Source organism: Fulmarus glacialis, unplaced genomic scaffold (genome assembly GCF_000690835.1).
Source record: "Fulmarus glacialis isolate BGI_N327 unplaced genomic scaffold, ASM69083v1 scaffold22002, whole genome shotgun sequence".
NCBI classification, from domain to species: Eukaryota; Metazoa; Chordata; class Aves; order Procellariiformes; family Procellariidae; genus Fulmarus; species Fulmarus glacialis.
The window spans coordinates 491-27,317 of NW_009197564.1; the positions used below are offsets into that span (position 1 = coordinate 491).

General features: G+C 35.4%; 1 protein-coding gene across 1 annotated transcript in view; it reads left to right on the forward strand.

Annotated features, from left to right (window-relative positions):
- Nucleotides 1-1,587: 1,587 nt before the first annotated feature.
- The window catches only part of LOC104072972 (dedicator of cytokinesis protein 2-like), a gene marked incomplete at its 5' end in the record, with an annotated part of 50,838 nt that continues 25,598 nt past the window's right edge, over nt 1,588-26,827 (forward strand). Inside the window, 9 exons of the mRNA XM_009572601.1 lie at nt 1,588-1,653; nt 7,833-7,933; nt 8,035-8,093; nt 12,581-12,729; nt 16,061-16,146; nt 21,758-21,914; nt 23,080-23,120; nt 24,605-24,695; nt 25,739-25,858. Of these exons, the coding sequence (XP_009570896.1) occupies nt 1,588-1,653; nt 7,833-7,933; nt 8,035-8,093; nt 12,581-12,729; nt 16,061-16,146; nt 21,758-21,914; nt 23,080-23,120; nt 24,605-24,695; nt 25,739-25,858 (870 nt within the window). The remainder of the gene's footprint in view (nt 1,654-7,832; nt 7,934-8,034; nt 8,094-12,580; nt 12,730-16,060; nt 16,147-21,757; nt 21,915-23,079; nt 23,121-24,604; nt 24,696-25,738; nt 25,859-26,827) is intronic.

Genomic DNA, 26,827 nt, shown 5'->3' on the forward strand with positions numbered 1-26,827 from the left:
GGACTAGATGACCTTTAAAGGTCCCTTCCAACCCAAACTATTCTATGATTCTATGAAAACCACGCAGACTACTATAAAGACTCTGTACCTGTCAAAATTTTATTAAGGTGTACACTGCCTCTTTCAAATGTTAAAGCAGCAGTCTGAACCTGGAACTTTTATTTCAGATAAGTTTCCTGGGGCAATTCTGTGCATTCCAGAATGTTATCAAACAACCAGGGACATCGTAGTTCAACATTGAACCTTGTAGTTCAAGGGAATGTATTAATGCTTGCTCTTCTTTTCATGACTTGTCAAATATCTGGAGGCTTTGAGTAAGCTAAACAACGTTACAGTAAATAAGTAGTGCCATCTAAGAATTGTAGTACCCTTATAGTTTTCACAAGAGACTTAAAAGTACAAGTCAGGGAGATAGCTTACTTTTCTTCCATGACTAAAAACTCTGAAAACCTTCTAACAGTACCCTAAATATACCTATTAAAAAAGCTGCTGCTGGACTAAAGAAGGTCTGAATAATGCAAAGCATATTGTCTGATTTTCTTAACTAAAAATTAAAATTTGATTTCCCACTATTATCTATACATATTCAGATCATTGATAGCTGAACATTTTAATTTTTTAAAGGTTCTTTTACTATTTTTCATATTTACTTTTTTTTTTTTAGATCTATAAAACAGTGACTTGCAACTATTCAGACTGTGAAAACTTGAATACAGAGAAGCAGTTAAAACTAAAAACCTTATTAATTGAAATGAGAAACTTGAGAGGTCCTTTAGTGGACCTTTTTCATTTTCTGAGGATCAACTTTATCCAAATAATTTCTAACAAGAATTTTGCCTAACTATTCTAGAGCCTTTTATGGCAAGAGAATAGTCTGTGTCTTTCCTAAGCATCGTATATTATCCTTAAAGTTACAAAATTTTCTTAACATGCTCTAAAGCACTGAGGCATAATAGGCAGGAACAAATAGTAAGGGGTGGAAGGAGGAATAACTTCAACTAATTTTTCTAATAAAAACTTTGTCTTTTGAAGTCATACCTTACTTCTTCCTACTCTGCAGTATAAATCCATGTGTCTTTGTCCTGTCCTTTCTGGCTGTGGAAAGTTTGGTCTTGGAGGTGTAATTTTTCATGCGGATTGCACTTACTTGAATTGTTCTCTAATAGCATGGATACCAAAGTCATTTACTATAGTCCAAGAAAATGAGCAAATGACAAAAAAGAGAGACAGGTTTTTTTTTTTATATCAACATATGTTGGCTGTAAGCAAACATGAGCCGTGGTTAACTCAAAGTAAATGAGAAAATTCTATATTTATAAAATAGTTCACTTTACAATTTCAGCCTCTGGGGCTGTTACTCTTTTTAGGTTTAATATTTGGTTTTCCTCAGTTGTTTTGAAGTATTTTTAGTTAATAAACAAACAAGCAATCCTTCTTTGTTGCAGTGCTTGTATGTTTTTATTTTAGCAATTAAGGTACCAACAGGCAACTATCATAAAGTAGCCTTTGTTTTAGCAGCTGCTTTGCAAAAGAAAACTCTGAATCAAGCTTACTTCCGTTATTATGTATCCATTGCTTCATTTTTAGGCTTTTTGGATACAGAATAGTGATGAAAAACTAAAGCAAAATTTTGAGATGCAGTTTCCTTCAAAGGTGAGCAAATCTTGGGGATTTCTTTGAGGTGTCTGTATTTAAAAGAAATTTAGGAGTTTTAGAGAAACATTTGCATTAATGAAAATAAGCAATACATTCATGTTCCACAGGGAATGTAGTCATTGCCTAAAACCATACAATAAGTCTGCAGATGGAAACAAATGCTGGTATGTTATTTCTTTGGTATTCACTTCAAACTATTTGATAATAAAACAGTGCAACAAAAGTATCAGTGGGGGAAAACTGGCAATTGATGGAAGCTCAACATCATTGAGATGCATTCAAAACTTCTAACCAGTTTGGAATCTCTCTCTGTAGCTATATTTCTATTTTTATTTGTATGCGTATAGAAAAATGATGATTTGGGACAAAAAACTTGCTTTTATTATTTTGATCTGGGAGAAAATTTGGAAGTAGCATAACTTTCAGTTTTCTTAAGAGCTACAGCCGGTTCATTTCCATGGTCAGCTCTATGGAGCAAGGGCCACCCACCATGCATTCCTAACCTCAGGTGCATTTTGGTCAGGTCTACCACAGGAGGAGCTGAGTATGCAGGAAAAAGAGCCATAGTACACACCAGTGGGTTCCCTTATGACTATAAACAGTGGGCCAGATACTGATTACTGTAAATCTAGGATATGCTTCCTAAAACCAGAATGGAAGTAGTCGCATACCATGGAGTGCAACTTAATCTCAACTCTTTACACTGGGATCTTTTTTCAAATTCCAGGGAAAATAAAGTGATCTTGAAATGTGCTTCTGCTGTTGCTGAACCTGACAGAGATTTTAGTGAGCCCGTTCAATGTGTTTTACAAGTAATGTTCAGCTGTTTCACTTGGTATGAATTAGGAGTTGTGCATCTAAATTTAATCTAACTTTTGAAAGATGCTTTCTGTGTGCCTGTGTTACTTGAGTGGCTACTACGGATCTAAAAACTTAAGTAAATTATTGCATATAGAGTTTCTGTGAAACAAATGGATTTTCATTCAAAAAAAAAAAAAGCCCAAAACAAGAACTGTTTGTTCAAGGGTCAGTTATTTAGTATGCAGCAGCCTTCAGGCAATCTAGTCTCCTGTTAGAGCTATGTGTACTGTTGATTTTCTGGTTTCAAAGAAAAAGGGATGAGTAAAGTTCAGATCATTACTGAGCATATGCAGCGAGAACAATGTCTCAGGAATTTGGAAGCTAAACCAGAGGCAACTATTTTAATATTCCTGATTAAGGTAATAGAATATATTGGGATGGGAAAAATAGAGATGCATACTGGTGAAGATTTAAAAAAAAAAAAAAAGTTACATCTTTAAGTTCTTTTTAAAAGAGTGAATATTGTTTGTAGGATGGTGTTTTCAAATCTGATTATTAACAAATAGTTGAAGAAAAGTCTTAATTTAAAAAATAAATTTAAAAAAGCAATTAAAGGCACCGTGAAGTAAATCTGAGGATTTTTCACTTGGCTGAGTGATTACATGACAATATATAGCAGACAATCTAACCAAACAAAACAAGTAGACTGCGCAGTAATTGAGCAACTAAAAAAGTGTTTTAAGTCTAGACAAAAACAATGAAGAAATTTTTGCTACTCTGTTGAAGCTTGTTAAACGGAGGAGAAAAGGTTCCTGGCCTTTGTCTTGTTTCCAAAGCTGTTTTTTTGTTTCTCTGTTTTCCTCTTCCATACATGAAACTGATTTTTACTGGATTTGGGAATGCCTTATTTCAGAGGTTTGGGATGTTTTCCAACATAGGACTGGTAGACGTCTGGAGTAGAAACTATTTGCAAGTATTTTTCTTAAATTGCATCATTAAGCAAGAAGCATATGCCAAAAATAAGGAGAGAATGGAATTATGACATGAAAATCTTTAAAGTCTAAAAATAAATAAAACAAACATTTGTTGATTTATATGATGTGCTGTATTTCTTCAAAGCTTCTGTAAACTTATTTTCATTAACCTGAAAATTTTCTACCTTTGCTCTGTCCTTTTGAAGTACAGAACCAATTGTTGTGGTTTAACCCAGCAGGCAGCCCAACACCACACAGCTGCTTGCTCACTCCCTCCTCCCCCCACCAGTTTAATAGAACAGAAAAGGAAGGCAAAATAATAATAATGGTAGAATATACAAAATGAGTGATGCACAATGCAATTGCTCACCACCCGCCAAGCAATGCCCCAACAGTGATCGCTGCTTCCTGGACCACACCTCTTATTTATAGACTGAGCACGACGTCATATGGTATGGAATACCTCGTTGGCCAGTTCGGTCAGCTGTCCTGGCTATGCTCCCTCCCAGCTTCTTGTGCACCTGGCAGAGCATGGGAAGCTGAAAAGTCCTTGATTATGTAAGCACTACTTAGCAACAACTAAAACATCAGTGTGTTATCAACATTCTTCTCATACTAAATCCAAAACACAGCACTAGGAAGAAATTTAACTGTATCCCAGCCAAAACCAGGACACCAATGCAAAGAAATTTAGGCAGAGGTCCCAAAGGTTTTTCATAATTCTTTACTTTGCGATGCTTAATACTCTCTTTCACCTCAAAGAAAACACTACACCTGTCATGAACCAGTCTGCATACCATAGGAATAAGCCCTAAATACTGTGCTTGTAACTTCCAGAATTTATTAATGAGTTGTAACTCTGAAAATTGTATTTGTTAAGACTCCACTTAAACAGAATGCAATGCTTACTTTACTTAATTTTTAATGTTTATCATTTGGTGAGTTACTCTGAATTTTAGCCTTAACATTCTGCTTACACCTCTGTTTAGCAATTTGTATTTTTCTAGTGTGATATTCTAAAAGACAATGCAGATTTTCATGAATGTTGGTTCGGAATTTTAAGACTGCATGATGCAGCTGTGTGTGCTATCTTTGCGACTGAATTTCAGTATCTGTGGTTGATCCAATTAAGCAATTTATTTAAAACAAAAATTGCTATTCATTTGTTTAAAATTGTTTGACCTCAAAAGGCTCACAAAAATAGAAAAAATAGATGTTTCTTTTAAATTACTTAGTTTTAAGTGACGAAGAAATGTATTTCAGTATGTGAAAGAGAACATTACTGACGTAAAATCATCACATACTGAGAATGTCATATATCTTGGAAATCAAGAGATCATTTCTTATAAATGTTATCCAAAGGTTCAAAAAGCTTATTTCTAGCTTGCCTAGCTCAATCGCTGTGGTAACTAGATGTAGTTTGCAATTATGCATACATGCAGAAAATTTAAAAGTGCCATTTTTCTACAAAATTGAAGTAATGTACCCAGTATCTATCTGAAATGTATTATGGCTGCTGGTCTCAAGGAGCTGAGCTTACTTTCACCATAATATTTTAAGAAAAAAAATTAAACCAAACTGTCGTCTGTTTTATGAAATGCTGGAGTACATTTAGTATCTGCACTAATTTGTCAGAAATTCAGCAGTCTTCCAAAGACTTCCTGTTTCTCCTCCATTATCAAAAAGAATCGAGCAAAGATGTCCGTAGAGAAAACAATGGCTAAAAGATAGGCATTAGTGCAAAAAAGGCATTGGTTTCAGAGGTGTGTATGAAGGAGGAGGCAGCAGTGTTTACTTCTGGTAGTTATCCTGAAAAATCATGCAGATCTCCTCTCCTTTGTGAGATGGCTAGAAATTGCTTACTAAATTACTTCCACGTTTTCCATTACGGCAGCTGTCACATTTTCTAGGGGGAAGGCACCTCGTGTTTTCTGAAAAAAAAATGGAATGAGAGATCCTCTTCTTTTAACTTGCCTTAGCCCTTGTATAGAGGGGTATTGACAGATCTGAAGTCCGCTCAGCATCTGTGGTAACACCATGCTCGGCCAATTCAGTTGCTGTGTTTTGAAGTGTTACAACAGACTAAGCCAGCCTGTGCTGTTACTGTCAGATGCTGCATCTCAGTAGGAGTTTGCAATGAATAATTGATAACTAATTACAGAGAAGGGTCACTTCTCGGCTCTAGCTTTGTCTCCCAGTACTCTGTCCCTAGCTGACAACTTGGCACTGGAGTTCATGTCAACAAGCAGCAAAGCGTGAGTATCACACAAATCGGAGCACGAGAGCACTGGTCCTCTCCTGTCACTGTGCTACTTCACTTCAGCCCTACCACATGCTAGATAAATGGATGCTCAAATTCAAAGTGTCTTGGAATGTTATTGTGGGCTTAAGAGAAAACAAAACAGGTCTCATAAGCGTGGTTTTTTGCGTTTTTAAAATCTGTTTCTATCCGCTTTTGCCATTTTTTTACTTTTGAGAAACTACTTTGCCTCACAGGGTTTTAAAGTTAGTTTTGGTATTAAAAGCTTGCAAGTCTTTAACTTGAATACGCCATTGAAATGCAAAGGATCATATTTTTTCAGCCATCATAGGGTACTCTGAGGATGAAGGAAATCTATTTTATAAATAAGGATATTGAGTCTTTAGGGTGTGTCTCTGACAAAGGTGGCATTGAACTTGGAGCTATTAAATGAATAAATAGACCATTAACTCTAGTAATAAGGCTTCATTTTTCTCCCCATAATCTAGAACAATTTGAGAAATTTTCCATTTTACTGGTGTAATTGACATATGCAAAGTATATTCAAAAAAAAAACACATCAATAAGTATAGCTTCTCAAGGGACTAAATTGATCAAATTAATCTTTTAAAATCTTTGATAAGGGGGGAAAACAGGCCTTTCAGGGCATAAATAACATCTATACTGGGGAAAAAGGCTCTGAATTAGTATGTACTATTAGTATACTGTCAAAAATTAGATATGAATATAATTTAAATGTTTGTATTAAGGGGAAAAAAAAGCTGCTGCCTTACTAGTGCTCATATTCAAATGTAGTTTTTAATGAGGCTGTGATTGGTTTGGGTGAATTCAGAGCATCTTTGGATGGTCGAATACGTAATAGATTAATAACTGTCTCCAATGAAATGCTACTTGAGTCTGTGTATCTGCACGAGGGATAACTATGCTCTCTGGACTGTAAATACGTAAAGATAGAAACAGACCACCTAAGGGCTTTTAAATACGCAAGTCTGCTAAGGAGAGCTGGAGTTGAGCCTCGAAGGAAGGAATAAATTAAATGCAGGATCTTCTTCACATTATAGAGGATGTTTGAGAATTTTATTTATTATAGGAAATGTCTGTAATTTTGTGTGTGTTTTTGTGTGCTGGTATCTATTTTTCCTGGTTATTTGTGCACAAGAGAGTTTTCCAGGTTATAAAGGACAGAGGTCACTTAAGTTTTTGATGAAACATTGTATTTCTAGTCTCTTTAGTGTGGGTTCCCAATCTAGGGTTGTATTTCACCATACAAAATGAAGAGCTCTGTAATAATCTTGTATGTTTTGTTTCTGTCCTTTAAATTACCACTGAATACATTTACCATTGCCTTTCTATTGTCTCACTGATACCTACCACACATATTTTTAGGTGCAGCTACATTTTTAAAGCAAGTGTCTAAAGCCATTGCTGACTGCTTAGAAGCTTCTGAAAATAGTATTTACTTCCTTGAATTTGTGTTTCCTAGTGAAGTTTCTTTTTTCCCTTTCCATCTCTAGCATGTGAGAGAAGTACTTCATTTTGATTGTCTGGAGAACAAATAATTTGCTTTCAGAAACGTTGTGCACTGGAAATATAAGGGTTTTTCTTCTAGTTCAAGTACATGACTCAGTACTATTAGTAGTTTTTTAGGGATGTATATTGTCCTTGTTTCATGCAGAGAGCTCTTAACAAAATATATTGGAATTTCACACAAATCGTTGAATTAGAATCCAAAGAGAAGACAGTAGATGCCTTTTGAAGTAGTTCTCAAATACAGTGTAATTACATTGGATGCCTTTAGCTCCAAGTTGTTAAGATTCACTGGCATGTAATGTATGTCACTAGTCCTGCTATAGTTCATGGTTTAATGTTGTTAGCTAATGAATCTCATATGAATCTTTTTTTAGCAATACTTTTTCAGCTGCTGTGTTATTAAGAGCAAATGTGTAGTAGTGGTTATTAAAATTCATTTTTCTTGCTTTTCTGCTAATTGCATAATACTAATGACGTACATCTTTGCATAATATAAAAATCTCATATTGCTTGCATCATTTGGTTTCATAAATTATTCAGCATTATGCATAGCTTAATATTATTCCTGCTTTTCTCAAAACTATTATAATTTCCTTATATTCAATTTACAGCTGTGGAACAACTATTTTCATTTGGCTGTGGCTTTTATTACCCAAGATTCACTACAGCTAGAAAACTTTTCCCATGCAAAATACAACAAAATCCAGAACAAGTAAGCAAAAATGTATACTTTACCTTATGTCTTTAATTTTGTAGTAAAATGATGATAAAGATAATGATAAAAATACCTTTCATATTTCTTTTTCTTTCTAGATATGGAGATATGAGACGTTTAATTGGCTTTGCTATCCGTGACATGTGGTACAAACTTGGTGAGTAGACAAATTAACTTAATTGCAATTGAATCCGTAGTATATTGCTTGTTTCATTGAAAAATGTCTGACATGAAGTGCTTTTGTAAATGTTTCTGCTATTTGAACGTAAAATATGTTTTCACTCCTGTGATTGAGCTTGGAACTGACATGAGATACTGTTTGACTACTGCCTATTTTTTATTTCTAAGAGAACCCACAACCTTCTCTCAGACTTCAAAGATGGCTGAAATCAGAAGATTTCAGAAACCTTATTTTGCTGAAATTGAGAACCAGATAAATTTTCCCTGAGAAGGTTACTGCTCAGTCTGAATCTACAGTTCCAGAAATTAGTAGGCTCAGATTTGGAATCTGTTTGGATTAAAATTCCAAAATATTTTTACATTTGTTGCACAGCCATGTTCTGCTACTGCTCCTTTGAGGGTTCGTAATAAAGGGAACAGCAACGTATTGTTCTATGAAAATATGTATTATAGAGGTTTTTTGAAATACACAATGAAGACAATTATGATGATACCTATGATTATACTTTGAAATGCAAGCTGAATGTCAAATTTCAGACAGTTAATTATGAAAAGACTAGATCTCATCAGTTTATTAACATAGAGAAGACGGAGAAAAAGGCTTTACAACCATTCTGTCTGTTTGAGATCTCTTGACCAAAAGCCAGTTCTGGTATTTTGTTCCTATGTGCCACTTCAGTGGAGTGCTGAGCATAGCTAATAGCATTTTTCCCTTTTTCCTGAGGTGCTCATTTTCCTAACTCAGCTAAAATGCAGTCATTTCATCCAGGAAAACTTGTGTAATCTCTATGTATCAGAAGCTTATGTTTTAAGAATGGTGTGGAATCTTCTCAGTGCCTGCAATAAAAGAGCATTTTTCTCCAGTAGTATCAATATTTTTTGCATGTTATTAAAATTCTATGAAAAATATACCCACATTGAAGATATTTGAATAAAACTTCAATAAAAAGGGTCACCTTCATGAATACAAGGCAAGATTTAAAGTGATTGGCTGGGAGTGAATGGGAGGCAGAATTTATTCTGAACTAAATACCAAGTAGTCATAAGCAGAATATGAAGAATGTTAAGAACTTCATAACTACTCAATTTATTGATCTCAAGGAGCTGCTAGGCAAAGTAACTGTGTACAGATGAACCAGGTTTTTACATTCTGTTCATTCTGTCTGTGAGTTGATCGAGGAATTTTCTATTTAAATTTTTAGGCAAATTTTTTCAAGTTTTTATTTCAATTAGACTTTGCAGGAAAGTTTCTATTGATAGAGGATATTATTTTCTTTCTGTGGGCTGATGAAGTCTCGAGTTTATGATTTGCACCAAATAGGCAATAACCCAATAGTTCAGCTCTTTTGTAGGATATTGAAGATGGCTTTTGTGATCAATTTTGAAGATGAACTTGAGCCTTAGCTTCTCTGAGGCAGGGGAAGAGAGATCCATCTTCCTTTTCTCTTCCAATGAACGTTTTGTTACTTATGCAAAAATGCCAGCAAGGCATTGTCGAGATATATTGAGGGGAAAAAGTTTTTTGAAGGTCCTATTAGGTTAAAGAGTAAAACATTATTCAGAAATTTATACCAGAAGGGAATGTCCACTGGGATAGTGTCAGTGTTATCACTGAAAGACAGCTCTTCAGCTTTGAGCATGGAATAGCATACAGCTTATTCCATACAGACATCAACATACAGAATTAAGGTGGATAGCATGTTGTATGCTTTCCTCTTCCATGCAATCTATTGTTTTATTCCTAAATACAGTGTAGTGCAGCACACATCCCTGTCTCCCTGATATACTATATTTATTGCAAAGAAACATTATCTCAAAATGGGGACATTTTCTTCCCTCCATGGGGTGTCAGTGCCTGCTGTAGAGGCAAAAGTAATTCCCTCTTTCTCCTTTTAACGTGTTCACATTCCACTAGTTACCTTTGCTCTCACCCCTGAGTTGGTGAAGTAAGTTTTGCAATGTGTTTGAACCTCTGACAGCCATGTTGCAAGGTAAAATAAGCTATGGAGAGGCCATAATATCACCCTGTATTATTACACAAGGAAGCCAGCTATGATTTTCAAAATACACTGAAAGGGATTGTTTCTTATTAACTGAACTTATGTAGAATATTTGTTTTATCTTGGAAAATTTTTGCAAAGTTCTTCTATAAGAACATGTGAAATTTCTTTATGATCTCTATTAACCTTTCTAGTTTCCTAGGTGTACCAGCGTATCACTGCTTGCCTGGAGATTTTAAATGTTTTCGTCACCTTGCACATACTCCTTCTGGTGATAAATACTCCTTTCAATCTTTCTTTTCTTAAATTTTTTCTTTTAGTATTTTTTAGTTGAAAAAATTTTTTAATGCATCAGTATACTCTGATGAATCAAAAAGATGCAGTCAAGATTTTAAAAGATTGATACTTTTGCTGATTAATTGGTGAACTCTCAAACCTGTTTTTAGCACAGTAATTTATTTTCTAGTTTAACACCATTGTTGTCCTTTTTAATACTGGTAGGTGTAAATTTGAAATTAATTGTTTTCAGATGAACTCTTGATTCTAGAACCATTAACACCTGTTTCTTAAAATAAACTTCCAAGTTTTCATTTTAATACAAAGTACAACATATCTTGCAGAAGTACTCTTCCACTTATTGTGTATTTGAGATTTGCTGTTTGCATCCTACTCAGGCTGAATCTGAGAGTGGCTTTAAAAAAATTTAAGGGCCTTTAACAGTTTTGTCTAGCATAATGTTGAAGACCAAAGGATTGTTTTCTAATATGCAGATGCTTTATTACTTTATTTAAATTATTATCTTACATACCCAATGGAAAAAGTGAGGCATACAGATTGAGAAATGTTTCAAACTAATAATTCCCACTTAATAATAAATGCCCCTTCCATTTATTTTCTATAATTTTCAGGCTCCTTCTGTAGCTTTAACAAAAAGGAATCTGCATTCTGAAAGGCAGTAAAGCATCTTAAGTATAAACCACATTTGAGGGATACATATAGAGCAAGATTGAAACAAGCAAATGCGTGTCAAAGAATCTCATACTGTGACCTCTAGAGTGCCTTTCAAATTATAAATTGAATTGCCTTGTTCTCTGGGGCAGATTATCTTCCTTTGTCCATTTCAGTCATTCAGTCATTGTGAGGTTTGAGGAGATGTTACTCTTGATTCCTGAAATGGAAATAACAGTTGCTGATGGCAGGATAGTCTTCAAAAAGCCTTTTTAGATTTTTCTTAATTTTAAAATTTTATTTATGTATTTATTTAAAGTTGTATGCTGAAGTCTTTTGGTTTTAAGTAAGATTACATCTCTTGATCAAGCAATAGGTATTGCTATCATTTAGCTAAAAGTTTCTCTCTTTTTTTCCACTTACGTGAGAAGATTGCTTGGGAGCGTGAAGATTTTTAGAGGTGAATGGATAGCTACGTAATACATGAATTTCTGTGGTTTTCAAAAATTACAGACCTGTAAGGTCTAACGCATATATGTATTGGAAGTTACTCAGTCGTCATAAGATTCTTTTCAATCTTATTGACATTATTGATTTAACTAGGATTAATAATGATTTTAATCAACATGAGTGGAAGAAAAAATAAGGTTGCATAAAAGTGTTGAAGTCATGGTTCAGTTAGAGTTACATTAGTATGGCACCCACATGAGAGGACAATCAGAGTTAGAATACTTTTTAGTTATGGAACAAGTCTAGTCATGTTTGTTTATGAGAATATTTTTATCTCCTTACGAGCTTTAGACACTATTGACATTCTTACGCAGGTTATTGGATTTTGCTGGTGGTCTGCTCCACATATCAAATGTTTTTCTTCCCAAAGAAACAAGCAGTATTTGAAGAACATCGGGGACCTGGTTGAGTTTTTTGCAGATTTGGATGTTTGTTGGCAGCTGATGTAACAGTTGTGCTACAAGATAATTTTGTGTGGGTTTAGGAGTTGAATTGTGTAGCTAGTGTTTCTGTTATTGCTTGCAATGTTTGATGCATTGGTTGGTTTGATTTATTGGTTGCAATAAATTTTTGTTTGATGTTATTCAGAAATGAAAGCAAGTAATGTTTTTCTCCTTCATAAGCTAGAAAGGTTACACCATGTGGCATTCTTGTGTGGTCGTCTCCTACTGATAGAATTTGGGGGACTTTTAGGTTTTTTTATTACTTTCTACTTTGAGTATTTAAAAGGAGATGTCAAAAGCTGAAAAACTGAAATGTTCAATGAAAATGTCAACTCAACTGGCATACATGCTTATTTCTGGCACTGAATTCTGGCATCTTAGGATGAGACTGTATCCATTAACATGCTTTCAGCTTTTGAGAAGGAATAGAGATGACTATGTTGTAAGACTTTACCAACATAGGTGGTTTAAAACACTGCTTTAAATGATTGCATGTCCTAAATGTTTTCCTAAAAATGATTTTTTCTCTCTTCTCAAATACCCAATTCGTGTTTCTGTTTCAGGCCAGAATAAAATTTGCTTTATTCCGGGGATGGTTGGACCCATCTTGGAAATGACTCTTATTCCAGAAGTTGAACTACGAAAGGCCACAATCCCAATTTTCTTTGACATGATGCTGTGTGAATATCAAAGGACAGGAGAATTCAAAAAGGTAATTAAGAATACTCTGTGTGAAAACTCATTAAAATGTCATGTGGTCAGTTTATTTCTGGTAAATGTGTTGTGTGGGCTTTTCTGCTTACAGAAAGTAAAATGCAAGTGAGTGTCAGCTCTTCAGGGTGATTTAGTTAGACTTCAGTAAAACTTTCATCATAATGACAGCAATAAGGCGCTGGAATAGGGGCCCAGAGAGGTTGCAGGATCTTTACCAAAATTTTCAAAATTTTACTGAAAAAGGTTCTGAGCAACAAGACATGACATTGAAGTCAGCCCTCGGTTAAGTAGGAGGTAGAATTAAATGACCTCTAGGGGTCTTTTCTAATCTAAACTTTTCATTATACCCCTTCCTTGTGACATAGATATTGATAAGCCAAAACTTCCAATTTTTAATACAGAATATCCTGACAGAAGTAGCAGTGAATAGCTGATTATATATTATCAGGTTTCTCAGGAAACTCTGACTTTTCTAAATATTTATTGTGAGAAAAATAACCACTGTGAGGAACTGACATTCCTAAAATGTTTTCTACATTTCTGGTGTGTTCTTGGGCTTGCATAGTTATTGGTAGAGCTAGAAGATAGATGTTTATTCTTAATGAACCTTTTGGAGTTTCGTATCTTTCTGAGCTAACAGCTGTAAAAGGTTACTAAATGAGTGAATATAGGTATTCTCAGCAAGCTCCTCTGGCACACGTGATTTATAATTGCTGTAAATACCCATATTTCTTACTCTCAGTTCTTGAAATTTTATTGTGCGTAAGGATTTCAGAAGGTTGTGATATCATCCCATTAGCAGTTTATATGGCTTGGTGCTTCAGACAGATCCATGTATAAAAAATGGAGATGTTTTATGGTTTGGTATTGAAGTATGTTCAGACATGTGGAGATTTCTTGAATCTATTAGATAGATAAGCAGGTGGTTTTAAAGCCAAATCACTGCCAATGACAGTTAAGCACACTCTGTTTATGTTAGAGGAGAAATACCCCTTCCAGGGCTTAATTTTGACACAGACACATTAAAACTTTTTTCTACATTTCTGCCAGCTTTTTTATTTATTTTCATTCAAGCAACTGGCTTTTTTGCAGCTTGCTGAGAAACTGCAGGAAAGATGCTTAGGAAGAGGTTTTTTATTCAGATCCAGCATCTGTGAAATTACTGCATTTTAATATTAATATTTATTTCTGCTAAGCTTATTGCATTAAATTATTTTCTGCCATGCAATATTTTTATATTACATTAATTTTAATTTGTTTTCTGTTTTCCAAGATTAATAATCAGCTAGGTTATTTTAAAACACTTTTTTTTTTTTTAATTGTTTCAGATCATGTCTGGCTAGTACACACAGTAATTTGGTTCAGAATGCCTGGGTCTACACTGGACAATATTAATGGGGGTATATTTTCCTTGGAACCGTCTCCCAGTAAATTTCCAACTGACTTAAGTTACTTGGGTTTTTGTTTTGTTTGGTTTGGTTGTTTTTTTTTTTTAATTTTCCACTGGTATTTTTCATTTTTTATTGAGGAAAAAACCCCACAAAAAAAACCCCTAATCTTTTGTATTTCTGTTACGAGTTTGATACATAAATATCAACTCTTTGAGGACATTTTTCGAACATGCAAATCTTAATGCTTTAAGGTGCTTGGAAAGGGGAGGACAAAAACCCCAGACAAATCATATGCATGTATTATAGTTTCCACAGTTTTAATTTCCTGAACCTGAATGCACTCATCTTTCATTATACCCCTTCCATGTGACATAGGTATTGATAAGCCAAAACTTCCAATTTTTAATACAGAATATCCTGACAGAAGTAGCAGTGAATAGCTGATTATATATTATCAGGTTTCTCAGGAAACTCTGACTTTTCTAAATATTTATTGTGAGAAAAATAACCACTGTGAAGAACTGATATTCCTGAAATGTTTTCTATATGGTAAAGGCACTGCAAACTAATTACAAATTCTGATCTAAACATGTTAGATTGGATTAAGCCTTTCAAAATGATAAAGCAGTTTCCTGTGTATAATGTATTGCAAAGGCTTTGAAATGACAAATTACAATTGTATATTTATATTGCAATAACACAATAACATTTTGAAGAGGCTTTATATAATTAAGGTATGATCCTGCAAAGTGCTGGGTTAAAATATAATCCAACATATACTTTGATTTCTTTAAGAGGTAATGGTATATTACTATGGTATATTAACGGTATATGACCCAGAATTCTCCAGAGATGTTGCCAAAGTTTATTACGCTTTAAAGATGTCAAGCTATTGTCATTGACAATTTGCATGCATATTTGTAACAACAATTTCGCAGTTTAGCATTAGTTTCCCAGATAACAGCTTCTTTACCTGTGTGACAAACTTTGAAAATAGGTTTTCTCTTTTTCTGAATATTGTGAGATATTGTTCCCTTGCTTAATTATGTAAAACTACCTGAAGAGTATATGAGAGATTGTTACAGGGTTTAACAGGAGCGGCAAGTAAATAATATAGATAACATCTTCAGATACCCAGCTTCAAGATATTTGTTACAGGAATGACTGAGCCCGGTAATTAGGTTGAAGTTTCAAGGGTGACTGTGCAGACTGGATGTAGTGCTTCTCTGTAAGCGAAGTTTGGGATAAAGGGAAACCTAGAAGCCTTGGAGTTTTAAGAGTTGGCTGATTAGTGATAGCTAACAAGATGTGACCAGTGGAGAAATACTAACAGTTGTTTTCTCTCTGTAGGCACACAGGCTGCATAGATTCTTTTTCAATTCGGAGAGGGGAAAAAGGTCCTTTTTGACCTTACAAGTAGAGAAATAAGGCTGCTGATGGCTCCAAATGGAGCGGTGCCATAACTGTAAAGCAAAATTGAAAAAACGATGCAGTAGAGGGGAAAGAATTGTGTTTAACTACAAAAATAGCTTGTTTGCTGTCTTTGTTTATATGTCACTGTTTCCTAATTAGGGTCTAGATAGACCTAACAAATAGGAATTAAATAAGGTATTGCATATACTGTAGGATTGTTCATATTTTATCTGGGTGAAAGTGATTCTACTTACTTGAAATCTGCATTTCAAATCAGAGATGTTCTATGAAAACCCATAATACAGATACTGTAAGCCTGTTTCCTCAGGTTATTTTATCAGTTTGTGCTAAGAAACAGGTATCTGGAGATAGTCAAATGTGCATTATTCAACTGGAATATATTCAAGCATTTAACCCTTGGGACTATGTGATATAACTACACAAAGATATTCTTTTGATGCCATATTGAAATGTGTTTGACTTCTGGATATCTGCTTGGTGTTTTGATTTTTCTTTCTTCATTAGTTTGAAAATGAAATAATTTTGAAGTTGGACCATGAAGTAGAAGGAGGACGTGGGGATGAACACTACATGCAGTTGTTTGAGTCCATGTAAGTAGTGCATGAGAATAAATGCCTTCAGGATGTGTTTTTATCTTATTGTTCCCACTTTTCAAGTTGGTAACCTCACTTAAAAATAAAACAGAATCTTAGCAGCTTTTTTTATGAAGAGACTGGAAATAGCATACTGTTTCAGTAAACCTGGTTGGAATTGTAGTTTTGCTCATTGAAACTATTTTCCTGATTGCTTTTCAGTATTTTGTGCTCCAGCTAAATTATGAAGAAATTATACCTAACCTGCATTTCTCTATCCAACTTTCAAGCCAAGATAATAAAATATTCAACCCATTTTTAGTCTTTCCACATTTTTCCTTATAAACTTTCTTGGTTTTATTTCACACTAATAAGAAGAAGGTATTTTAAAATGTCTTACTTGCTTTTCTCAATGTCTAGATTGGACTCCAAGAGATTATTCTCTGGATTTACATGAAGTGACTATTCTGGAATGAGAATATTGTGAAGTGCTACAGTTTAATAAAAATATTTCTATTTCTATATTTCTAACAATCCCAAAGCCTGATATCCACTTCTCTTCTTGGCTGCCCACATTCAGTTTTTTTCTCAGGCTTAATAGCTGTGTCTTCACTTGTGGCAGGTTGCGTGTGTGATGTATTGGGCAGTGGTGGAATCCTTGCGCCTACCTCTGAGAATTTGTTCCTAGCTTTGTGCCTTAGACTGTAACAGCAAGAAAGTACATCGCTCATCTTACACTTTCTCAAGCACTGATAACCTAGTAGTTATTAAGCATAAAAATGTTGTAGCACTTTGGCTACATGACAAAATCGATATAGGCTTTGTGACATTGAGTGTGTATGTTTTTTACTTTCTCAAAGCCTGCTACCTTGTATATATTGTATTTTTGTGTAGGGGGTAGCAGTCTTTGCAAAGTCACATACCTCACCAGGTGAAGCATGAAATCTTTGTGTATACCACAATAGAAAAAAGTCTACTTTAGGTGAAAACATAATTTTGTAAGAAATACTGAATTATATAAATAAATAATAATATGTAAGTGTTATCTTATATAAACAATATGTAATTATATTCTAATTAATAGTATAATTTAAAAGAAACATCATTTAAATGAAACATAATTTAAATGTTTGCTATGTTAGTTTAATTTCTGTCCTATGAGGAGGCAGATAAAATATAGAGAGGCAGACTTGAAAAAAGTAAAATTACTGACACTTTTTAAGCAATATAAAACTGTTCTTTGAAACTGATACACTGGCAAGGTCAGATGAAGTTTTAAAAACGTCTCTTTCACTTCCTAACATGCAGTGACCATGTAAACTGAGAGCAATAAAGTAATTTTTCAATTTTGAATGTTTACTGTTTAGCTTCAAGTCTTAGGATAGCTAAGAGGTGGTGCAGAGATGTTCAGACTAACTCTTGGTATGACCGAAAACAGGCCTGCAAGTACATAGCTTTTTTAATCACACTGCTGCAAAGCCTAAACCACGATGCCTGCCTGAACTGTCACTACAATACATCATCTCCAATACTGGGGATTCAGCTGACACAGTGGACATTTATGGCAGTGCTAAACTTTCCTTGCTGGTAGTAAGTTTTTTTCCAAATATCCATACTAAATCTTCCTTGCCTCAGTTTAAGCCAATTATTTCTTGTTTTACCCACAGGGGACATAAAGAATCAGTTACTCTGTTTCTCTTTGCAGCAGCTTTTAACAAATTTGAAAGTTGCTGTCAAGTTTCCTTTGGTCTTCTCTTTAGGGTAAACAACCTCAATATTTCAGCTTATCATATGCAATGTTTTCTGGACATTTCTACAATGTCTACACCTATTTTGAAACACTGCATTGCCTTAAAGCTGGAGAGAGTATTCAAACTGAGACTATCAATGCAAAGGGAAAAGCTTCCTTCAGATCTTGTGTATGAGACTCTTTGAAGTTTACTTTTTCTGTGTAACATTGTTTGCTTGTCTTGTTTGCAGTTTACTCTTACATTCAAACATTTTTCTAGAGAACTGGTACCTATCCAGTTAAACCCCATCTTTCAGTAGTGCAGTTAAATAGTCTCATCAAACATACTACATAGCATTTGATCTTCCTGCCTTTCCAAGGTACCCTTCTTTTTTGACATACTGGCTTTTTTCCCCTTGATACTCTGCCATGTTCTACAAGACTTCAAATTCAAGGTTTCTCCATTTCTAATGATGTCACTTCATATTATCTCCAGCTAATATTTTTTTGTTCCATCCTTGAAGTTGTTTAATTATGCCTGTAGAAGGACAGTTAAAGCAGAGGCTGGTGACTTGTCTGTGGTAGGACCTGTTCTCTTCTCTCTGTTGTTTTTGTTTGTTTGTTTGTTTTGTTTTGTTTTAAATCATCCTACCTTCACAGCAGGGATTTCAAGCCTCTATCCCCAACTCCCTGTTTCAACCGGATAGAGACCCAGCTAAATTTGGCTTCAGATTTATTCATTTGGTTGTATTTTCATCAACTAATTTCCTCTGTCCGCATTCAAGCTCCAGTTGCCACCTGAATGCAGATATTTAGCAGTAGTCAATGACTGTCTTGTGTGTTGATAATAGGGAACAGATGGGAGGCTGTTCTCAATAGGCAGAATAGACAAGGCTACCCTGTTTTGGGAAATGAAGGAGAATCCAGCTTTATGAATACAAGTTGTGCTATGCCACTTTTCCTCAGGCTCAGAAAATGGATTCTGGCATGTTTTAGTTACTAATGTAGGCAGAACAGAAAAGAGCATTTGGAAGCTTTCCAGTTCCCCATCATTGCAGTGGCCCATGTTATGCAGTTGTTTTCTCGAGCTTTATTGAAAATATTTTTTATTTTAAAACTTCTATTTTTTTTAAGCTCTGTTTAAAAATTCAAAGGTTTCTTGCTCCCTCCTGGGGGAAAAAATACTCCCTTTTTATTGGGATTATTGTATCAAGCTGAGCAAGACAACTTTTTAAATCTTCCCTCATGAGACAGGTATTCCTTTCTCCTGTTCATTTTGTAGTTCTCCTTTATATGTACTCCAGTTCATCTTTCTTTAGTGACTGGAGTTATGTACTATATCCTGGGTGAGATCTAGCAATAGCTTGTGGTTTATTCTACTTGTATTGGAAAGAAATGCGATGCTTGGTGACTCATGTTCATTTCACAGTCAAGTAATATTCATAGGTCTGCCTTGTTTGCTGTCACTCTAAGTGAACCTATGGCAAAAATTCATAATAGTCACATAAATGGTGACTGTACTTTCCTTTGTAAGTGTCTTACCCTGTTTCTGATACTTATATATGTATCCCCATTTTTCCTGTATAGTATTCCAGTCCTCCTATATGATTCTGAGGCTTTCTTACTTTCTTTTCCACGAATATCATTTAACGTGCTCCAGCCTATTCTGTCGGTTGTCAACTAATCAGACCCTTCAAACCCCATTCCATTTGCAGTATGTTTAATGTCATAAGCTATGTTTCAATAATTTATTTAAATATTTCAGTTATTGTTTCAGACTAGTCAGACAACAGCAATTAAAGTATTCTGGTTTTATCTGTTTATCTGTTAGCCTCTGTCTGTCACATCTTGCACAATATAAATGTTCTTTCAGACATGCATGTACACACTCCCTCTGTCTCAGCAAAATAACTCTGTTGGATCTGTACAATCAAAGGAATAAACATTAGGTGCTGTTTTTACTTTGCTTGAGTTAGAACTTTGAGACTGGGTACTTTGCTGAGGTCCCATTCTAGGCCAAAACTTCGAGGATTTCTTTGCAGTTGAAGTTAATAGGATTATGTATTTTCTGAAGAAAGTTTAAGTAATTCTGAGGAGTAAAAAATTATTTTTGCAATTAATTAAAACTTAATGCTTTATAATGAAAGTTTAAAAAATAATAGTGTACTTAAAGATTAATAATAAATTATTAAATGTATTTGCCTATAAATTGAGCGCTGCTAACGAAACACTAAGAGGTCAGACATTAATAATAATGTGTCATTGAAACTGCTCAGCTTAAGCACACAGCATAGTTTCAGGGATAATTTTGCAATTGCTAGTTTGTTTTTACTATTTTCCTGTGAGAATACGTGGTGATTCTTACATGTTATTGCGGTGCATATTCTAATATGCATTGTGGTGGGTTGACCTTGGCTGGATGTCAGGTGCCCACCAAGCCGCTCTGTCACTCCCCCTCCTCAGTAGGACAAGGCGGGAAGAAAATAAGATGGAAAAGAACTCGCGGGTCAAGATAAAGGCAGTTTAATAAAGCAAAAGCTGCGCATGGAAGCAAAGGAAAACGAAAGATTTATTCTCTACGTCCCATCAGCAGGCTATGTCCAGCCACTTCCCGGGAAGTAGGGCTTCAGTATATGTAGCAGTTGCTCCGGAAGACAAACATCATAATAATGAATGTCCACCCGCCCCTCCTCCTTTCTCTTAGCTTTTATTTCTGAGCAGACGTCATATGGCATGGAATATCCCTTTGGTCAGTTTGGGTCAGCTGTCCTGGCTATGTCCCCTCCCGAGATCTTGGCCACCCCCCGCCTACTGGCCTTTGGGGGTGAGGGGGATGTATGAGAGACAGCCTTGATGCTGCGCCAGCACTTCTCAGCAGTAGCCAAAACACTGGTGTGTTATCAACACCTGTCCAGCTACCAGTACAAAGCACAGCACTGTGAGGGCTGCTATGGGGAAAATTAACTCCACCTCAGCCAGACCCAATACATGCGTATATAAATATATATGTGAATATATATATGTGTGTATGTGTGTGTATATATATATGTAAATAAAAAATGTGGTTTGTCAGAGAGAATCCCAGTGGAAAACCAGAATGCTAAGGAGAGGAAACAAGCTCTTAAGCAAAGAAAGAAAATAATCATTAATGAGATGCTGGTAATCATTTCATAATGTTTAAACAGTTAAGCTTTGAAACCAAAGCTATGTGAAATATCTACTCCTAAATCACTTCAGCACTTTATAGAAAGAGCATATGCTAATATTTTGTTAATGTAGCTTGGAATCTGCTATGATGTATAAAACCCACTTTCCTATATTTTTATCAAAAGAGAACTAACTCCTTTTTTTAATCTGCAGAAAGTTTATTGTTTAGTTTTGCTTATTTCTCAAGGGCAAATTGCTCTGGTGAGGTCTTGTTCATGGATGTCTTTTTTGACTTAAAATTGTAATTTATGTTAGTTTGAACTTTCTACTCACACGTAACTGTACAAAGAGAAGGAAATAATTGTTGCATTTTGTGTCGCACGATAACAGAGGAAAGGAAGGTCTAATGTTTCTTGCAATAGTGTGGCATTCCAGAGAGTTGCGTTTATTATACCACAGATGCAGGTTGCTCCGTTCTGAAATTGTGGGTATATCCTTGAATTTGAAGTCATTCTTCAAATATCTTCGAAGAATTTCCTGTCAGGCAGGAAAAGTAGGTGTTTCATTTTTCAATTTTGATTTATATCCCATCTGTCTTCAAGATATCTAAATTACCAACCCACGAAGGGAGTTTCCAGTGCATTCTGCAGTTGCATTAACTAATACAGTATTTGCCTTCAGGTCCCAACAGTTTTTCAGCTGATGGGCCACTAACTTTCACAGTATTGTAAAAACATTTTTTTGTGTTTGCAGTCTTACAGAGTGTGCGTGTCAGTATCCTGGCATTTTTAACTTGGTTGAAAGTTTTGTTAGCCTAGTTAAAGGCCTCTTGGAGAAACTGCTGGATTACCGAACTGTGATGAATGATGAAAGCAAGGACAATCGCATGAGCTGCACTGTGAACTTACTGGTATGTTCTCTGTTGTAATTCTTGTGTGAGAATGGGGAAGACCTTTAGAATCCATTTGCTAAAGATGAAGGTAAATCTTCCTGGGGATAGGAGAGTTGACAATGCTCAATAGTGACTTAAACTCTGAGGCAAGAGATTTTTATATCTATTTGCATGGATATATGCACAAACCTGAAAGCAACGTCCACTCAGTTCTTTGGTTTTGCTTGTATGTTTTATCCACTTTGATTCTGTGGATAAATAAGGAAGTCTACTGTTCATATACCTTTACTTTTTGATAGGCTTAATGTAACTGGGCTTTTGCCAGAATCAAGTTTACATGAGGACCTAACCCACTTGCTGCTTTAGCAACTCAACAATTACGGTTTTTAAGTCTAGGGAAGAAACCTGCAAGATACCCTTGCAGTAAGGTGCCAAGAAGATTTGAGTCTCTGATCGGGTTCTAGGCCACCCCGTCTTTATTTCTCTTCCTATTTTGTAATGAGGATATCGCATAGAGAGATTCCTCCACCAGGAAATGCCTCGTAGCTGAAGAGGAACCTTCGTCCACTTTGAAGGTTGGAAAGAGAACATCGTTAATACATATTGCACTCACACACACTCTGTTCCTCAGTAATCACTGCACAATGTGGTATAAATTTCTGCAACTCTTCAGGAGGCAGCTCTTGTCATACATTTTGCACAGCCCTAGCAACTCATATACCTGCAAAAGTGTTACAGTGACAAAAATGGGCTTTATTCCTGGAATTAGCCCCTTTGGAGGTATTGCACAACAGTGTTACATACCAACTTCAATAAATACCAGCTTCTTTTCTGGCCATCAAGTGTAGCCAGAGCATGTAGTTTGTTATGTTAATGCATTTGGATAGCCATATTTTCCTCTTCTCCAACAGAAAAACTTTCACTAATGATTTCATTAGTGAACTAGGAGAAGTACACACATGTATGTATAATAATAACACATACTAATAACTAATTAAAATATTAATTGAAGCAGTAGTGCCAGGTTTAAATGTAAGATAATATATTAATAAATATATATGTAAATAATACATGTCTTGTGCTGTCCAACTAACAAGAAAAGCAAAACCTCAGCATATATATTTTTATCTTGTGTTTTAACAAAAGACATTAGGAGATAACTTTTAAATGTTTGTGTCCCTAGAATTTCTACAAGGACATTAACCGTGAAGAGATGTATATCAGGTATGGCAGTTGTTTTGTTGAATCTGTTTTGGAGAGGGCAATAATATTCTCTTATGAATTCTGTTTTGATCATTGTACTTGGATTTCTGTGACTTAATGTCAGTTTACTGTCCACAATGACTCTGTTGTAGCCCTGGCCTCACTTATATTCTTACTCCATTGTTTGCTTAGCCTTCAGTGATTTGGAATCTATCATATGTATTCGTCAGCAGCATTTTTTTCCCCAAGAATCAACTTTTAGTTGATCAAATCATTCAACATTCATTGTCTATTATTTTAAGTAAAGAAAATGCAGCTAGATTTCAGGTTTGATAGAGGGTGTATCATACGATTAGAATGGCAGAAAAAACATTCAAGTTTTGTAGAATTGTGCAGTCTGCCAAGTCTTTTTAAATATGCAACACTACATGCAATGCAGAATTACTAGTAAAGCATTTTTCTGTAAGAGCTATAGTTATACTGGCAAATTCTTTCAGATGTGACATGGCCTGTTACTGTCTCCAGCAGTTTTGCATATGAGCTGCAGCAAATCTTGCTGTTCAAAAGCTCATTATTTCCTGCCTCTCCTCTCATTCTGCAAAATCCGCAGAATGACCTGCACTTCAGCCACTGCAGTAGAAAGCCCAGAATCTCAGCTGGAATGAGCACTGAAGGTGATTCAGAGCTAAACCTGGAGCTATGAGCTGGAGTGGCCAGGGAGAAACAATGCTGCCTCTGCAGTCATTGCTGAGGGGGACACATTTTCAGTTGGGTTGACAACTGGGAATGGTAATGCCTTGATCTGCTACAGCAAGATGTCAGAGTTCCTGTGTCAAAACTCCTGTTGCATGTAAGAGGATGGGATGCACTTTTTCTTTCTGGCTGCTGGAAAAGATGTGGCTTAAGTCACAGGATGGGCAATGGTTGTGCTGGTAGCAGCAATGCTGCCCTAGGGATCAAGGAGAACACTGGCAACATATAATTTGGAACAACTTTTCTGCCTCTACCATCTTGCAAGTTGTACAGGGACTTGCTTTGTCTTTCTGGGCTGGTATTTTCCGTTTTCTCCTTTACCTTGTGTTATCTCTTGTGCTTGCATCTATTTACATGGAAAGTGTTTACGTGCAATCGAGAAATGCTACAGAGAAAGGCAGCTATCTTTAGTAACAGTCCAGAAATAATGGACTCGGAGGTCTGACTTAGACTTTGAGTCTAGTAGTTCTTCCTCTTCCTCTTAGAGGTGGAGCTGACAGCAATTCACAGGAGGAGGTTAGCTCTTTCTCCTCCTTTTGTGCACAAAGTTTCAGCACACAAAGAGAACACAGAAAAGTCTGAACAAATGCACAGAGCTTTAACCCCTCTCAGAATGTCCCTAAAGATGATTTGGGTAGTGACTGCATGATGTCTATGAAGTTTCCATTACAGAGTTTATTTAGAACTTTTTTGACACTTAGCATTCCAGTCATGTCAATATCTAGTCTAATTCTTGTTCTCTCCTCTAACAGATATTTGTATAAATTGCGAGATCTTCATTTAGATTGTGAGAATTACACGGAAGCAGCATATACCCTTCTACTCCATACGTGGCTCTTGAAGGTTAGATTTTCTAAACTCAATATATAAATAAGCTTTTGCAATTTTCAAATTTATAAATTAAAAAGTGATTGTCTTAACCTCTGGTTTATTGCATACTAGTTATTTTCCATAGGGGTATTCAAGTTTGTAGTCAAAAATACTGCAGTAGGTCATACAAAATAACATTAATTGTTGAAATTGTATTTTCAAAAGGTGATTAAAAGCCACATATTGGTAAAGCTAAACATTGTAGCAAAAATAGTTTTACTTTATAGTGCGAACTTTGTGTGCAAATTCTGAAGCCATTTAACTTCCATGTGGTTTTCATTTTGCTAATTTTTTACTACCTCAAACATAACGATGAAAACTAACGCAATTTTTTGCAGCTATCACAGGGGGACATCTAACTTTTCATTTTAAATAATATGGATCACTCTGCCAAATTAACGTTTGCTCACTGTAACTGATGTTATCAATAGAAATGGTCAGTAAGATGCATTTCCATTTCAAGGGAAAATTCAAAATTGTAATGTTCCTTAGCAAAAATTTGAGATTTCTTACGGAATTTCTTTTAGTGCAGAACCATATAAATTTGGCCTTTCACATTGCTGTTTTGCTTAAACTTCATTTTGACTATTCTGATCATATAAAAATATGAGGTATATTGTAGGTATTGGTATAGACAAAGATAATATTATATGCAAATATTCTAATACAAAAAATCAAAACCAAATCAATCAAGATGACATAATGGAAATAAAATGAACTAATTTCCTTACATAGATTTTTATCCAAAATTTTTGGGTGGGGGGCAGGAAGGAACACAGATTTTTAAAATGTTATGTCTAGTCCTGGTTATCACATGAAATACAGCACTTGTTTGAAGAGATAATGAAAACATTCCCAGTGCCTTTCCCGGTTTCTTTGTGGAGGGGTAAAAAGGACTGGGAAAAAAACACTTAGAAGAGCACAGGGGACCAGACATTGGGGCGGGGGGGGGAAACATGTGTGTGAAATGTTGAACTCCAAAATCATATGGTTTTTTAATGTGCTTTTATTCTCAGTGGTCAGATGAACAGTGTGCACCCCAAGTCATGTCAACAGAGTTCCAGTGTTCACAGACCTATCGACACTTGAAAGAGAATCTGTATGAGAAGATCATAGAATACTTTGACAAAGGAAAGGTAGGTCTGTAGAGTTCTTCCCCCTTACAAATCTTTTTACTGTGTTACTTTGTATAGTAGTATTTAATGAATATGCTCTGTATAAAGCGTTTGTGCAGGAAATCCTCTTTGAAATGTGGGTCAAGTAAAAATTGTGTCCTGAAGGCTTATTCACAGAGTATATCTGTTCTGTATGAACATATTCTTTCAATAACCGCATTCACAAAGGAAGAGGGCTAATGTTTATGCTGGTCACAAGCATCTCTGTCAGGCAGTAATAAAATAATAAAAAATGTTGAATGTACTTTCCTCTACTAGGAAAAGAATGCAGACTACACAGATTGTATTTCTAAACCATTCAGTTGTTATCTCCTAAAAAAACAGACAGTTCAAAATGGACATACTTGTTTCACAGAAGTCTGAGAATTGCATCCCAAACCTAAAATGTAGTAGTTTGATGTTCAGTACCTGGGTTTAGTTCAGCTTTTTAAAAAAAAACTGTTAATAAAATTGCCTGTCAATACAATGATAGAAGAGCTTAGATTTTTGAAAATAAAGCAAAGGACTAGAAAGCAGGGAAAAATTTTGCTGTGCTGGATAATGAATCTTATAACCCAATAAGGCCTTTAAGTCCTTATGTCTTGTTCAGCTGTAGCCAAAGGTATGAAGGGGGAAGGCAATTCATTGCTGCTTCTTGCAAAATAAAGGCATAACTCCCCCACAGAAGTCCCTCCTATAATTCAGAAAGTAGAAAGTTTTTGGTGCTTCAGCACTGTGCAGGAAAATGCAGTGCTATTTATAACTTCTCAGGTTTTTTTTGTTAGCATCTGAAATAACTACAATGTAGCAGTCTGCACCCACTGTATCAGAATAATCAAATCCTCAGGATTTCTGATCTATCTAGCACTCAGGTTCTCCTCAGGTACATCAGAGGAGGTTTGCAGGCAGCTGAATGCAGTGGTCAGGTTCAGAACTACCTAGCCTAGGAGT